General features: G+C 42.3%; 2 protein-coding genes across 2 annotated transcripts; one reads left to right on the top strand and one right to left on the bottom strand.

The window, feature by feature from the left end:
* Nucleotides 1-3: 3 nt before the first annotated feature.
* Nucleotides 4-4,515, bottom strand: dennd10 (DENN domain containing 10). Its single transcript, XM_004559607.3, has 10 exons — nt 4,122-4,515; nt 3,982-4,036; nt 3,485-3,681; nt 3,297-3,376; nt 3,066-3,214; nt 1,982-2,093; nt 1,799-1,899; nt 1,559-1,666; nt 1,391-1,485; nt 4-1,305 (listed from the first exon to the last, which is right to left on the bottom strand). Exons 2-10 carry the CDS (start codon nt 4,025-4,027, stop codon nt 1,138-1,140), a joined length of 1,056 nt encoding a protein of 351 aa, XP_004559664.1. The 5' UTR covers nt 4,028-4,036; nt 4,122-4,515; the 3' UTR covers nt 4-1,137.
* An 861-nt stretch (nt 4,516-5,376) lies between these two features.
* Nucleotides 5,377-13,586, top strand: eif3s10 (eukaryotic translation initiation factor 3, subunit 10 (theta)). The gene is made up of 22 exons (XM_004559610.6): nt 5,377-5,560; nt 6,026-6,216; nt 6,309-6,445; nt 6,612-6,775; nt 7,243-7,442; nt 7,614-7,822; nt 7,929-8,100; nt 8,225-8,329; nt 8,470-8,568; nt 8,658-8,774; nt 8,897-9,082; nt 9,284-9,631; nt 9,724-9,828; nt 9,902-10,015; nt 10,116-10,238; nt 10,325-10,478; nt 10,586-10,767; nt 10,893-10,960; nt 11,054-11,481; nt 11,609-11,741; nt 11,863-12,080; nt 12,723-13,586. Exons 1-22 carry the CDS (start codon nt 5,512-5,514, stop codon nt 12,905-12,907), a joined length of 3,687 nt encoding a protein of 1,228 aa, XP_004559667.3. The 5' UTR covers nt 5,377-5,511; the 3' UTR covers nt 12,908-13,586.
* Nucleotides 13,587-15,805: the final 2,219 nt, after the last annotated feature.

Genomic DNA, 15,805 nt, shown 5'->3' with positions numbered 1-15,805 from the left:
CAGTTTACTTTCTGATAGAAATTTATTTCACTTTGAGTATTAGTTGGATTTATAGATATAGCAAATATTACACATTTTCATGAAAATATATTTTCAAAGTTGCACGAGCCTATGTGTTACCGTCACCTGAAATACTGCAATGTGGTGGAAAATGGATTCAACCGTACAACAATGGCGCTAACGACACTGATTTAGAAGAGTGGAGAGAAAAAAAACAGCTTGGAAAATAAGACGTGTAATTAAATACAAGTGAGTCAGTGTGGGAATGGAAGCATTAATCGTTATTTAATCAGCTCAAGACTGAAGTGGAAGCTGTTAGTACAACTCTGAAAATTCCCCACCGCACAACAGTTTACTTCTGTTTCAGCTGTGCGCGGCGCTAATGCTGTTAGCAAAATAGAAAATGTGACATTCCTTTAAAAGAAAAACAAGAATCTACAAGTTGTGCAGTGTCTGCTACACTTGTAATCTGATTTCCCCGCACAGCAAAGTTTCTATCAGCTAAATCGGTAATTGCAAAACCTGCACACACATGTGACAGTACAAAGTGAGTACCCAGCCATGAACAAGCTTTGTGACGTTTGGAGTTGCTGCGTTGCACCGTGAACAGGAAGCCAACGTGTGGGAAAACGCTCTGATGGAAAATCACTGCTCGTTGTTTCTGCTCTACAAACTCCAAGTCAACAGCTGCGGCGCTTTTCCCCTCATACCTGTTACTGTTAAGGGATAAAACTTGCATTGTTTTACATTTTCAGCAAATCCCACATAAAGACCATCGTTTCAGATTACTCAAAAACTCAAGCAGCTGTGCACTGAGGTCTACACCTCAGGCAGCAGCCAGTCTGTTCACATTGTGTGTTGATATTTTTAATAACTCGAGCTGTAGATTAATTTAGTTTCTGCTAAAAAACATTAATTATCACCAAACTAATCCTTTCATTGCTCCCATTATTGGTGTGTGAGTCCCATGATGTATTAGATAAGCAGTGCACCATAAAATCTGATGCTAGGGACACTTTTCTTCCTTGTATTAACAGTGTGCCATTTAAAAAAAACAAACAAAAAAAAAACTTAATGATCCCAACAGTGAGTCCATGCTGCGGATGGTAACCTGCAGTAGAGTGTTTGAAAACAGCTTTATATCCTCAAGAGCTGCTCTGCAGCTGCCAAATGAAAGAGGAAGTTCTCCGTCGCTGGAGGGAAATGACGCTGCTTTAAACCTTCCAGTGTGATTTTAGAGTCTTCACACTCATCAGCAAGAGCAACCAGGTTAGCGAGGATCTCTTTAGTCTTGACAGAAATGTCCTGCAGATGAAGGGCACATTAGATTTAAGACTAGGTTTCTTGCAGCTGACGCTTTCCTGTCCGGTGTTTTTAACTACGTTCTTACCTTGATCACCTGACTGTCTGACTTCTCTGCGTCCTCCGCAGACTGCACGATGAGTTGGCCGATGTCCTTGTGCAACTTCCCCATAGCCATGGCTTCTGTTGTGAGAGACTCAGCATCAGTCTGAGAGAATCAAAGCAACATATTGCTCTCTCTTTGAACGCATGCTACCTTTAGCACTCTGGGATACTGTGATGGTGCTGTCTGGGAGGTTCACAAACACATCAAACAAATCCATTCTGTTGCTCACTTCCGGATTTACAAACCCTGCTATGTATCCTGTGGAGGAAGCAAACATATTGGAGCATTAATAATTCACCCATTCACACCAGTCATGGCAGTGCAGATAGTTGCTAAGCTGCGTGATGAGTTTTCTGTTAATTACACAGATAAACCAGTAGGCAGCCTCACCGGGGCATTTCTTTAAATCCTCCAGTTCAGCATCACTCAGGTGGACGTACGGGTGGAGGATGGACCAGTCTTTCCTGTGCCACACGAGAGCCGGCAGAACTCTGAGAGACAAACAGAGAAAAGAGTTACCCACACAACACAATTATGTCCACTATGATATGATTATGAAAGTCTTAAATTCACCTCGTGAACTCCAGCAACGCCTCAATCCGAGGGTGATGGACAACAATCCGCTTCTTCAGCATCAAGGCTGTATACAGGATGATGGTCTCCATCCCGAACTGAGACACCACATCTGAGACAAGAGCAAAAACATGGTCGAAGATTTGAGATCTTGTGACTTTTTCCACTAACAGCTAACATTTTAAAATGTTCAATGAATTAATTAAAAAAAGCTGTACATCAACTAAAAATGGATATAATAATTACTTAGATGCCAAACTGCATTTGCATAACGTTTTCCTGCCGTCCCCAGCTATTCATTTATTGTTATGCCCGTGTAAAAAAACTTTTTCACGAGACTGTGTGGAGACGTGATTAAGTACACCTCATCATTCGGTAGCTCGTGCGACCACTTTAAACAGCAATAACATAAACTCATAATTTTCTCTCTGATTTCATCAGTCTCTAACAACACTAGAGGCATTGTGGCCCAGTCTTCTTTACAACATAGCTTCAGTTCAGTGACGTTTTACAGTCAGTCATTTATGCACAGCTCTTTTAAGGAAAACTTCAGCTATCAGACAGATGGGCCTCTTTGGTATACAGGGGAATTCTGGTCGACTCAATGACTGTAACGTGCACTTCTGGAAGGATTGTGGTATTGTGTTAACACACGCCTCAATGCTCCAGACCAGCAAACTGACAAAACTTCTGCTTTTATAGAGGTTCTCACACTTAACAATGATAAGTTAATCAAGTACATTTGATTAGCTGCACCTGGGTACCCTCTTATTAAAGCGGTAAGTTTATTAGATTTTCTCAGGACTGCATAAGGTTGTAAGAAAACTTTCATTTTCATGTGAAGTATCAGCTGACCCTGATATGTTTTACTTCCTAAAAACCTCCAGTAACAGCGGGGGTTTCTAATAAGAGCTAAAAAGCATGAATTCTTTGCTTTTAAAAAGTTCAAATAGTGTTTGGCCACAACAAAACAAATGAAACAAATAACAAAAATCTTAAATAGCAGATTTGTGTACACAGGAAAGTCCGGGAAAGGTGTTCAGTATTTTTATGTGTGTTCCTCTTTACAAACGTGAAGCCCTACCTTTGACTGAACCTGCCAAGTAGGCTTTCCGAACATCGTAGTCCTTAATGAGAAACGAGCCGTTTTCGTCGCTCTGACAGATTCCTTTGGTGAGGACGGTGATGTAGGCTTCCATCATTTTCACCGGACTTCCGTGTTTGACATACATCCTGAGAAATAAATGTAACTGTGTGAGTTCAGCCCAAAGCACAAAGACATAAGGTGATGCTTCGTATTCATAAAGACTGTTACCTGCAGAGTATTCTACTGAGTGCAGCATATTTCTCAGGGTTGAAGTCTTTTGCTGTAACAACTACTGAAAAATGAGTGACCTTGACGAAGAGAAAGAGAGACATTAAAGAAATGCTCATCTATGGAGGGATGGAGATATTATATGTGACAAAAAGGATAAAGCTAATGCCTGGATAAAGACACCTTACCTTGTTTAGTGCTGTCGGCTCCTGTACTTCCATTGTAGTAATGTAATACCAGGTACGGGAGAACTGACCAAACACAAAAGTGTGAAAGTCACGGCCATCGTGTGTCAGGCAGCACTTGCTGAGCAGGACTTCCCTTAGTTCGTCACCCACAGATGGATAGCACCACACCCACAAAGTGTCTCCATTCACATCTTTCTCTGAAGGAGGGGAAATAAAAGCAACATGTAGCAACATTTAGCATGTCAGGAGAAAGAAATGCATTCAGACTGGACTTTCAGGGTCTTCTAAGAGCATCACTACCAATAACAAGGTTACTGGAGGCGCTCAGGAACCCATCCAGAGCCATTCAGGTTGAACATGCAGGAGCAATAAACCAGTGAGGGGACATTCTCGGATCACAATAGTATCATGTGATTGTCCTGCATGTTCAGCGGATCTGAGACGCCGACTTCGCTTAAAAAAAAAGACAAAAGAACGACTTCCTAACCGAAACTTACCGATTAATCCCACGCTTAACATAAGCTGCGTTTCAGTCGTTGCCATATTCCATACCTGAAACAGTTCATAAGCACAAGTTAACTGGAGAGCAGCCACCGGGCGTCTTCTTCTGCGGACATAGTTGTAACAGGAAAGTTACCTTGAGAGTTCATGCGAGATCAGAATGCCAGAGAGCGATGCTGGATGGGTTTAATGGGACAGAAAGTGGGCTAAAACTTGCCAGCAGTCTGATTCAGAAGATTTCTGCTGCTGTCAACAAACATTTCCCCTCTCTCTCTCTGCGAAGCTGCTTCCCTCTTCCGGGACAGGAGGGCTGTGCAGGGAGGAGCTACGCAGCTCACAGCCAATCACAGCAGCCGTAACGGTGCGTTCATGGTAACTCACAAAATGCAAGTAATGTTCACGGACGGCAGGAAAATATAAATTTGAAATTTTATGAATTCATAGCATTTCACATTATAATGTGATAGAAAAGTCTGCGTTTTCACGTAATCTGTAGCACAGATATATGTTTTTGAAAGTAAAACAGTCAAAATAAAACCAAGATTGCTTTTAAGATTGCATTCTGTACTGTAAGTGGCAATATTGGACTGGCAGTGGAGCACATTCTCTAACATAATGATTATATTTATACAGCTAATAATTGTATTCTATTTAGCTTTAAATGATCATTTTTATGTTACTTATAGAGCTACTTTTAATTTTGTCATATTCCGTTTTACTGAGTTATTTGACTTTGTTTAGCTATTGTTTCATGGTTTTATTGGTTGTGTTTACTCTTTGCTACCTATGCACGGGAATTTACGAACTTGGTAGATAAACTGGGCTCTATCTTATCTTATTTCACACGCATTGATTGAATTGATCTTTTTTGAGTTAATGTTTTTCTGAATAGTACTTGAAGGTACCATTGGGGGGAGCACATACGGGAACCTTGTACCATCAGAGTTGCCAGGTTTGATTAAAGCCCTCACTTGGGAAGTTTAGATTATGCATTGCTATTCTACGTTCTAAAATGGACCAGTGACTTCAGACGGCCACTGGTGCTAACGCTATAGAAACTTTCATAAAAGCACAAGAGTTACAAGTTATTTCCTGTTTTAAATTGTATCATTTTAATGATCATATTTCCGTTACTGAAAACATGCCACAGCCAACGGAATCATTTGTCATTTAAAGTCTTATGTGCTTGCATATCCAAAAAGGTCTACCAGATGTGAAAAGGGTGTGTTTACAAATGATAAAAGTGAAATAAAAATAATAACAAAACTACTGAACTGTACGTTGTATTAAGTTAATTGTCTTTATTTCCTTTCACCGCCTCATCGATGCGGCGCACACAGTATGGGATTGGGGGGGAGGGATAACACGTGACGCAACTGGCAACCCTACCAAGGCTACTCACGAGGTTGTTCCTTTCTCAGCCAGCACCGTTGCACAGGGTGAGTGCGTGGCTTTGATGGACTGGTAAAATTTCTTAAAATTAATCCAAGTCAACCAATTTTGAGCTTTGCTAAAAGGTCATCGACATGCCGGCGTATTTTCAGCGGCCAGAGAATGCTCTGAAACGAGCGAACGGTGAGTATACAAACGGCTTCGTGTTTTAACAGATGGGCCACATCCATGCTAACTACTGGGCGAAGGGTTAGCTGGCATTAGCCGTTGGTGACTCGTTGTTGTTAGCCGGCCGGGCTAACTGCTAACGCTAGCCGGATGGCGGGGAAGCCATATCGAAATTGTGAAGCTACGTTGGTATGTAGCCAACAGTCTACGCAGATTTTTAAATTACAAAAGAAAGACTTTTTAGAAAAGTAAGTGACTGCCAGAGAGCTGTTAACCTTCCACGTAGCTTTACGGTGTTGTTAACGCTGCCTGGGAATCGGTGCTGTAAGTAGATCCTACTATCACCGACGCACCAACAGCGGCCTAATCAGCCGGCTCTAGCTTGTCACGGTGTGTGAAGCGTTTGCTTTTTTTTTTTTTAATGATGCGGGACTTGACGCGTTTATTGTTGACTTATATTATTTTAACATGTTTGCGCAGAATTTCTTGAGGTTGGCAAGAAGCAGCCGGCCTTGGATGTCTTGTACGATGTCATCAAAAGCAAGAAACACCGAACATGGCAGAAGATCCACGAGCCCATTATGCTCAAATATCTGGAGCTCTGCGTCGATCTTCGCAAGAGTCACCTGGCCAAGGAGGGTCTCTACCAGTACAAGAACATCTGCCAGCAGGTCTGCAAGAAAAAATCTGTGATTTTTGCACACACAAAATAATTTATGCAAAATAGCAGTTTAGTCTAAATGTAAGCGCTTTCTGTTTCCAGGTGAACATCAAGTCTTTGGAGGATGTGGTTAGGGCCTACCTGAAGCTGGCAGAGGAGAAGACTGAGACAGCCAAGGAGGAGTCCCAGCAAATGGTCCTGGACATCGAAGATCTGGATAACATCCAGACCCCAGAAAGGTGATGCTGCTTAAGTTTTTATATAGTAAATCAGCTGTTTAACAAATGACTTAATTCATTTCTTAGGGCTGATGTTTGATTTAACTTTAAATTTTGATTTGTTTTTTTTTGTTTTTTTCAATTAAACAAATAAACTGGACTAATGTGAAACTTGCTTTGATTTTAGCGTGCTCCTGAGTGCTGTGAGTGGAGAGGACACTCAAGATCGTACTGATCGCCTGCTCCTCACTCCGTGGGTGAAGTTCTTGTGGGAGTCCTACCGCCAGTGCCTTGACCTGCTGAGAAACAACTCCAAGGTGGAGCGTCTATACCATGACATTGCACAGCAAGGTAGGGACATGCATCAAATTACTTTTTAAATACTGTCTGTTTTCATGATGTCATGTTCTAGTCCTAAGTCAATATTCCAGGCTGCTTACTACCATCTTAATATAAAGTTTTTGTATTTTTAATCGTTTTCTGTATATGGATGTTAATTAACACCAATGCATGTATAGTATGTTTTATAAAACAAAAATCTTTCCCAATGAAGTCATTTAATTATTATTCAGAAATGTATTTCAAGTCTGTTTGCTGTGAGTCTAGGATTAGCTAATCCTCAAGGTATTACAGCAGTTACGCAAAGCAATGCGATGTAATAAGATATAATGTAACAGATTAAATTAATTGTCAAAGTGAACAGTTATTGTTGTTGTTGTTACTATTAATATTAAATAACTGAATAGTTTTGCAACTGCAAACATTTTTACAGTTAAAACCTTTAAGTACGAGGCTCTAAAATCCTACCTTCCCTGCAGCATTCAAGTTTTGCCTTCAGTACACCCGCAAGGCAGAATTTCGTAAGCTCTGTGACAACCTGCGCATGCATCTGGGTCAGATCCAGCGCCATCACAACCAGAGCACTGCCATCAATCTGAACAACCCTGAAAGTCAGTCCATGCACCTGGAGACACGTCTGGTGCAGTTGGACAGCGCCATAAGCATGGAGCTGTGGCAGGTTAGTCTACCTAACACTCTTCAACAACTACACAAGCATTTTCAGATCGGTTGCCTCCACTGTTGTGGGATGCTGTAATGTGCAGCTGGCAATGTATAATATTATAGTAGCTTTGAAACATGATGAATGTAAAATTAATGGTACTAATGCAATTATTCTTTTTCCTCTCAGGAAGCATTCAAGGCTGTTGAGGACATCCATGGCCTGTTTGCTCTTTCCAAGAAGCCTCCCAAACCACAGCTGATGGCCAACTACTACAACAAGGTGTCTACTGTATTCTGGAAATCTGGAAACGCTCTCTTCCATGCCTGCACACTTCACCGGCTCTATCATCTGTCCAGGGAGATGCGAAAGAATCTGACCCAAGAGGAGATGCAGCGGTATTCCATTAATTCCTTGTGGATAAATGCACCAGTGTTTGTTTGTTTTTGTTTTTAAAATTTGATCATGACCAAATATGTATTGAAATTTACTTTCAATTTTCAGGATGTCTACCCGAGTCCTCCTGGCTACGCTATCTATTCCCATCACCCCTGAGCGTACCGATATTGCTCGCTTGCTTGACATGGATGGCATCATTGTTGAGAAACACCGAAGGCTAGCTACCCTCCTTGCCCTGCAGTCTCCACCAACCCGCCAAAGTCTCATTAATGATATGGTACACTATGTGCTCAAGAAGAGAGAGAAATCTTCACACCCTTTTAAGAATATAGTTTTTTGTTTTTATCTGTTCTTTAATTTGTTTTAAATTTTTTGTCAAATGTATGATTTTTGTGTTTTAGGTTAGATTTAACTTGCTGCAGTATGTTGTAACTGATGTGAAAGAACTTTACAACTGGCTTGAGGTCGACTTTCATCCTCTGAAGCTGAGCGGGAGAGTGACCAAGGTAAACTGTCCAGCTTCATGTGGCAGCAGCAAACGTAATAATTACAAGGAGCTGTCGTTCAGTTCATTTTCTTACATACAGCTTGAAGTTTATTCATTTAATTAACATTTCTTGTTGCTTGTAATTTCCTACTCTTCTAGGTGTTAAACTGGGTGAGAGATCAGGCTGAGAAGGAACCTGATCTTCAGCAGTATGTCCCACATCTGCAGAGTAACACCATCCTGAGGCTCTTGCAACAGGTAATCCTCTCTCTCTTCTGGTTAATCTTTTTTTCTAAATCACTTCTACCCTGAAATGGGTGTAATTGTCTTCATTTTTTAAATTTTAGGTTGCACAGATCTATCAAAGCATCGAGTTCAGTCGTCTGGCCTCTCTGGTTCCATTTGTGGACGCCTTCCAGCTGGAGCGCTCCATTGTAGATGCTGCACGGCATTGTGATCTGCAGGTAAGACTCACATTGGTAGAGACACTGACATCACTGATGGTCCAGAAACAGGGATGTGAGCTATTACTGAAGTAACATGCTGCGTTTTTGTAGATTATCTAACATTTCTTTTTGTCTTGTAGGTCAGAATAGACCACACCTCTAAAACTCTGAGCTTCGGCTCTGATCTGAACTACTCGACCAAAGAGGATGCTCCTGTTGGACCTTTCCTGCAGAACATGCCGTCAGAGCAGATAAGGAACCAGCTCACTGCCATGTCTGCATCTTTGGCTAAAGCCATACAGGTCATCAAGCCTGCCTCCATCCTGGTGAGTTCAACCTCTAACCGATACACAGTGACCAGAGGCACCTAATATACAGCGCCCCCCCCCCCCCCCCCCCCCCCCCCCCCCTTATTAATGTACATACAGTGACGGTATTTTTCATGTTATATTTGAAACATTACTCATGTTATGCCTTTGTTTGAATTCAAGTGCATCTTATTTATTTTTTTAATTATTCTTTCTTAGCAAGAGCGAGAGGAGCATAACCAACAGGCCATCGCTGCCTACCTGAAAAGTGCCCGCAAGGATCACCAGCGCATCCTGGCTCGTAGACAGACCATCGAAGAGCGCAAGGAGCGTCTGGAGAGCTTAAACATTCAGCGTGAGAAGGAGGAGCTAGAACAGCGGGAGGCTGAGATGCAGAAGGTTCGCAAGGCAGAGGAGGAGCGTCTGCGGCAGGAGGCCAAAGAAAGGGAGAAGGAGCGCATCATGGAGGAGCACAAGCAGATCAAGAAGAAGAATGCTCGTGAGCGCTTGGAGCAGATCAAGAAGACTGAACTTGGAGCAAAGGCTTTCAAGGATATCGACATTGAGGTGATGAAATGTAGCCATAATCAACTTGATCTGGGTAAGTTTCACATGGATTACATTTTTAATGTAGATCTAACAAACTGGTTTTGTTGCAGGACCTGGAAGAACTGGACCCTGACTTCATCATGGCTAAACAGGTGGAGCAGCTGGAGAAGGAGAAGAAAGAACTTCAGGAGCGTCTGAAGAACCAGGAGAAAAAGGTAATGGTATTAAATCAGTAGAAGTATTGATAACTTAAATATGTACTGGGCCCTAAGTTTTATCTCTCTTCAGATTGACTATTTTGAGAGGGCAAAGCGTCTTGAGGAGATTCCCCTGATCAAAAAAGCTTATGAGGAGCAGCGTGTCAAGGATATGGAACTGTGGGAGCTCCAGGAGGAGGAGAGGGTAAGTGGGCAGGAAAAAAGCGCTTTACATAAAGAGATAAAAACGAATGTAAAACATCTGAGCATCTGGAATGTAACAAGTTGTTCTTCTCTTTATGTAGATTAGTACCATGAAAGTTGAACGGGAGAAGGCTCTGGAGCACAAGAAGCGCATGTCCAGGATGATGGAGGACAAAGAGAACTTCCTGTCCAAAATAACAGCTGCTCGTAGCTTCATTTATGAGGTAAGACTGCTTAGTCAATCTCTGAGCATTAGCTGACTATGAGGACTGAAGCAGTGCTTTCAGCTTCACTTCTGTGCCTTTTAAAGGAAAAACTGAAGGCTTTCCAAGAGCGCTTGATAGAGGAAAGGAAGACGCGCCTGGAAGACAGAAAGAGACAGCGCAAAGAGGACAGGCGTAATGCTTACTACCGGGAAAAAGAAGAAGAGGCACAGCGTATTCATGAGGAGCAGCTCAAGAAAGGTTTGTACAATCACGAATCCGTGATCCAACCTGTCCTCATAAAGTTAGGACAGGAGCTCATATTCCACAGAGAACCAGGAAGGATTTTAAATTTTTTTTTTTAATAGAGCGTGAAGAGCGTGAACGCCTGGAACAAGAGCAGCGAGAGGAGGAGGAGAGGGAGTACCAGGAGCGTCTACGAAAGCTTGAGGAGCAAGAGCGGAAGCAGCGTCTTCGTCAGCAGGAGATTGAGGAGCGAGAACGACGCCGTGAGGAGGAGAGAAAGGTCCCACAGGAGGAGAAGCCAAAGGTTTGGATCTGTTTTTTAATAAGTTGCTTTTGCTTACCCCAAGATGGCTGGGATGGGCTGTGTAAGGATAATATGGTCTACAGGACTGTGAGTAATTTTGAAGTATCATGTGATTCTGTTAAAAGGAGGATGGAGGATGGAGACGACGCACAGAGGGTGGGGATTCAGAGTGGCGTCGTCCTGCACCAGACAGGTGTGTGTCACCAACACTTAGTTCCTGCTTTTCTTCTTGTAATGCCGACTCAGCTAGGAATGGCTTCTCTAACAACAACTGTGTGCTCCTTAGGACTTGGAGACAGGACGATGACAAGGAGGAGAAAGAGTTACCTTTCAGACGAGATGGTCCTCGTAGAAGCGGAGAGGACAGAGGTCCCCGTAGGGTCTTTGACGATGAACGAGGCCCACGCCGTGGTGACGATGAAGACCGCCCTGTTCGCAGAGGGTTGGATGATGACCGTGGTCCACGCAGAGGTTTCGACGATGATCGTGGTCCAAGGCGTGGTGGAGATGACGACCGTGGTCCTAGACGTGGCTTTGATGATGACAGAGGTCCTCGTAGAGGCATGGATGACTCCAGGGGACCCAGGCGTGGAGCTGATGACGACTGGGGCCCCAGAAGAGGAGATGATGACAGAGTTGGAAGAAGAGGTATGGATGATGGGCCACATCGTGGTGATGATGATGCCAAACCTTGGAAACCACTGGGCCGACCTGGTAAGTCTGTAGCCAATTGGCTATCAGTAAATAATAGAAAAGTCTTGTTATCCAACAGCCAGGCAGCTGGTCTGTGCCTAAATGTCAAGTCTTAATAAAATGATGATAATGAACACCTCTGATATAGGGGGGTGGCGTGAGCGAGAGAAGGCCAGAGAGGAAAGTTGGGGACCTCCCCGGGGTGGCCCCCATGATGATGGAGATGATGGCGAAGGAGACGAAAGATCCAGCGACCGCAACAGAGACCGTCGTCCAAACAGGTGGGGCTAATAGATCTATGCCTGTATGCTGAGTTATTCGTAGCACCGTGGAGGATGTGACAATTTGCTTTTCAGGTAGTTGTTGGCAGAGTTTCTAATTGGTGTCACTGTGCGTTCACAGAGAGGATGGTATCTGGAGAAGAGGGGGTACTGATGAGGGAAGCAGCTGGAGAGAATCTCGCAGAGAGGAGGCAGACCGCGATGATCGACGTGATCGAGACGATCGACGCGATCGAGACGATCGACGTGACCGTGATGATCGCCGCAATAGAGACCCTCGTGATAGAGATCGCCGTGATGATCGTGACAACAGAGGCCCACCCAGAGATCCTGATGATGGTGAGCAGAGCATGTTTTAGACTTGCTTTCAGTGTCTTTGCTGGGTTTGATCTCATTAAGTGTGATCTAAGTAATTTATTTTATGCACAAATGTTAACTTTGTTTCAGAAAATTGCTGTATGAAATGTAAATAAACAATTAAAAAAAACTGCATAGATTTACCAATAATTTAAGCTCTGCTTTTATTAATAATAATCAAATATCAAGCTTGAATGGAGAACATTTTGATTCCAAAACTAGTATGGTTTGCTCCCAAACACTTTTGTTGTTAAGAGATGTTAAAAGAAAACTGATGTGCACAACATCACCATGGTTTTTATCTTCCTGAAATCAAATAAAAAGTAATCACAGTTGAGAGAGATTTAAAACGCTGTAGACGCTGGTGTCCCTGATCCAACTCTCCATCCTCAATCCACTGAGCTCATCTTCTGACTGTCAAAAATTTCAACGTGAAGATAACTTATTCAGCCAGCAGAGGGCACTGCAAACCCATTGATACATGCTCTGCTACATAAGCTTTTTATTTTTTATTTTTTTAATTTAAAGAAATCATCCACTTTGGACACACGAAACTTCCAAAGTTAAAACATAAAAACTTCCGTTGCTGGAATATTTTCTACGAAACATCTTTGTTCCCCACAGGTGGTTCTTGGCGTCGTGGAGGTGAGGATAAACGTGAGGAGCGCGACAGGGACCGAAACAGAGAACCGGGACGGGACCGTGATCGTGACGCTGATGGAGAGAAGGGCTGGCGTACTGACAAAGAAAACCTTCGCCGCACCAAAAACGAGACAGATGATGATGGCTGGACCACCGTTCGCCGCTGAACCTCAGCTCATGGCTCAATCAATAAAAAATGATTTAAAATAATAATAATTATAATAATCAGAAATACCACATCACTGTTGGCCACAGTGTTACATTGGGGGCCCAAAAATACCTTTGATTTGAGTATTTGTAGAATGCAGTTTCCTGGGAAGTGATTTTGTTTTATTTTTATTTTGACCTGCAGTTTTGAACCGGAACCTCCTCACCTTCTAAACACCATTAACCAATGAACTTGTGTTCACTTAGGTTTCAGTGAAGCATTACTGTAACCCCCAGTGGTTGGAAATGTTCTTACCTTAGTGAAGTTAATCCGACCTACATGCAAACCAGTGAACCTGCTACAATATTCAATGCAAACTCAGTGTACCACCAACTGCCTCTTTTATTGACTGTACCTTGCATAGATGTTATGGCACAGATCTACAACTCTTCTAATGGCTGATGGTGACTAGGAATCGTGTCACCTGCTTCAGTTATTTCAGCTCTTCCATCTAATATGAGATGCTTTCTAACCTGTTAAAGAACTAGTGGAATTTACATTTTGTGCATGCATAGAGTATTGAAATGGTCTGGCTTCATATCCAGTGCGTGCTTCTATCTTGCTGCAATCAATGGTATCACACCAGGTTGCATGTGAACAGATAAAGCCTTTATTAATAAAGACAATGCTCACCAGGAGTATGTTCTCTTTGTCTTCAATGGGATATAAAAAATGTTAGAGTATGCTGTCCTTAGCTTTGCCTAGTTTAGATCAATAAAGCCACAGATAACCTTATGAACATACATTTTAGAAATAAAGCCTGCTTGCAAATGCGTTTCAATACTTAATTTAAATGAGTAAAGCAACTATGTTGATACTTGCACATGATGAAGCTTGTCGTTTAGATTTTGGTTTCTGGTTTCTAAATTAATCCCACATCACTGCTAATGTATAAACAACACATGGGGATGCTGCATCCTAATCCAGAACTTCTTGGCTACCTTGAGGCTGAAACTGAAACATGTATGCCCAAATATTTAGGAGCGGTCAGACTGCTGGCCTGGCAAACAAGATAATAATAATTCAAAACTGCTTGTGGAGGCTACAACCGTACGACTCTGGCGATCTGAACTTTGTAAAGCCTTTCTTTCTGTAACCACTAGATGTCGGTAAAACACCAGAAAGAAGACGCGTTACATCTGAAAACGGGAAACGGGTTGGTTCATGCCTAAGATCATCAGTTAACTGAGGGTATAAAACTCAGTAAAAATATAAACAAGCAGAAGGTGGTCAGAAAGGAGGCAATTACAAAACCAGTAACATGCTGCTGGAGCTATAAAGTAAGAAAACACCCTCAGCAGGGCGGGAGTTTGTTGTCCCAACAACAAAACTGCGTTGGCATTTTTAATTTGGCTCCCCGATTTGAGCTACTATATAATAATGATGATGATGATGATAATAAAAGTAATAGTAATAATAATAATAATAATAACAGTAAAAATAATAGGCTGATATTTAATGCAAACCAAAAGCCTCTATCTGAGCTGTATAAGCGAATTGAATAAAAAACTATCCACCTCTGGGAGATTCCTCCAGGTATTGAAAATAATAAACTGGAATGTGTTTTTTAACATCTTAAACAAGATGGTGTGTGTGGTGTATGTGTGTGGGCATGTTGGTGCTCTGATAGCGCTGAGAAGCCCATTCAGTGCTCCAGTATATTTTTATAGGCCACATTTAATTTCAGGGACCCGCATAAATGAGCAAAGCCTAAACTCCATGTGAGTAATAATAATAATAATAATAATTTAATAATAATAATAAGTGGAGTTATTCTGATTATATGTATTTGGTTGGAAACTTTCCTTGAAACATGTATCAGCTTACAAGCAGCGGCCAAAAAATTAAAATGAACAAAAACAAAAAAAGGCATAAAATGATGAAATAATCTCCAAACATTTGGACGTAGGCTGTCGGTAGGCAATACATCATTTTCTCATTTCGGGGGATGCATCAGTTCACTTGTCAGCAGCCTGCGCGGACTCCAAGTGTGTATTATTTCTTTGTGAAGGCCCGCTGTGCGCGGACATGGCTGCAGCTTCGTGCTGCTGCCGTCAGCCGCTGATCTGCATGCAGGGGTGACAGGTCGCACTCGCACAGGTACACTACTCTAATAAACAGCTCTCACCGTCTAACACACAGCGACACATCAGTGTTACTGAACACTGACTGTTTCAGGATCGTGTCCCGCACACTAGATAAAAAAAAAGCAGAAGCACCTCTAAATCTGAGCTTAAGCGCGTCTGCGTCTTCGACAAACCATTCTGCACAAATGTAAGCGTGTCAGTATAGAACTCATACTAATGTTGATCCTAGAATCGGGACAAATGGAAACAAGCAGCAACGAAAAAAAAAAGAATTTTCTACAAATGTCCAGTCACAAATAAATAAATAAACAAAAAGAAAACAGGAAAATATGGAAAAATAAATTAAAACCGACTAATGGCGCAAATAAGCGGCTGCTGAAAAATTCAATTTATTCCATACCATTAGCATCCCAAAAACAGAGTCAAACAGAGCTGATGTGTTGCCGCCACATTGTTTTTGCATATTTTAAAGTAATCACCTCTAGTAGTAACAGCACACACACTTTAAAGATCTGCCTGAACCTGTCGTAGACACTAAATGCAAATAAGCAGGCTACCTTTTCTACTGGTTAGTTGAATGTGTTAAATGTCCTGGAGATATGTGCGCACGAGTGGATGCATGTGTCTGTGTGTCTACATGTGCGCGTGCGGGCATGTGTGCGTGCACGCGGGGGGCTCTTCTCTGAACGAATCCGTTCCGTGTTGCGCGTTCGAGTCCGCCTCTCCGCGCCCCTGCTTCCCATTGACGCACTTTTTAAGCGTCTTCCCCC

The sequence above is a fragment of the Maylandia zebra genome, linkage group LG13, assembly GCF_041146795.1.
Source record: "Maylandia zebra isolate NMK-2024a linkage group LG13, Mzebra_GT3a, whole genome shotgun sequence".
Taxonomy (NCBI): domain Eukaryota; kingdom Metazoa; phylum Chordata; class Actinopteri; order Cichliformes; family Cichlidae; genus Maylandia; species Maylandia zebra.
The sequence above is the reverse complement of the archived record's forward strand: the minus strand, read 5'-3'. Positions and strand labels throughout refer to the sequence as shown.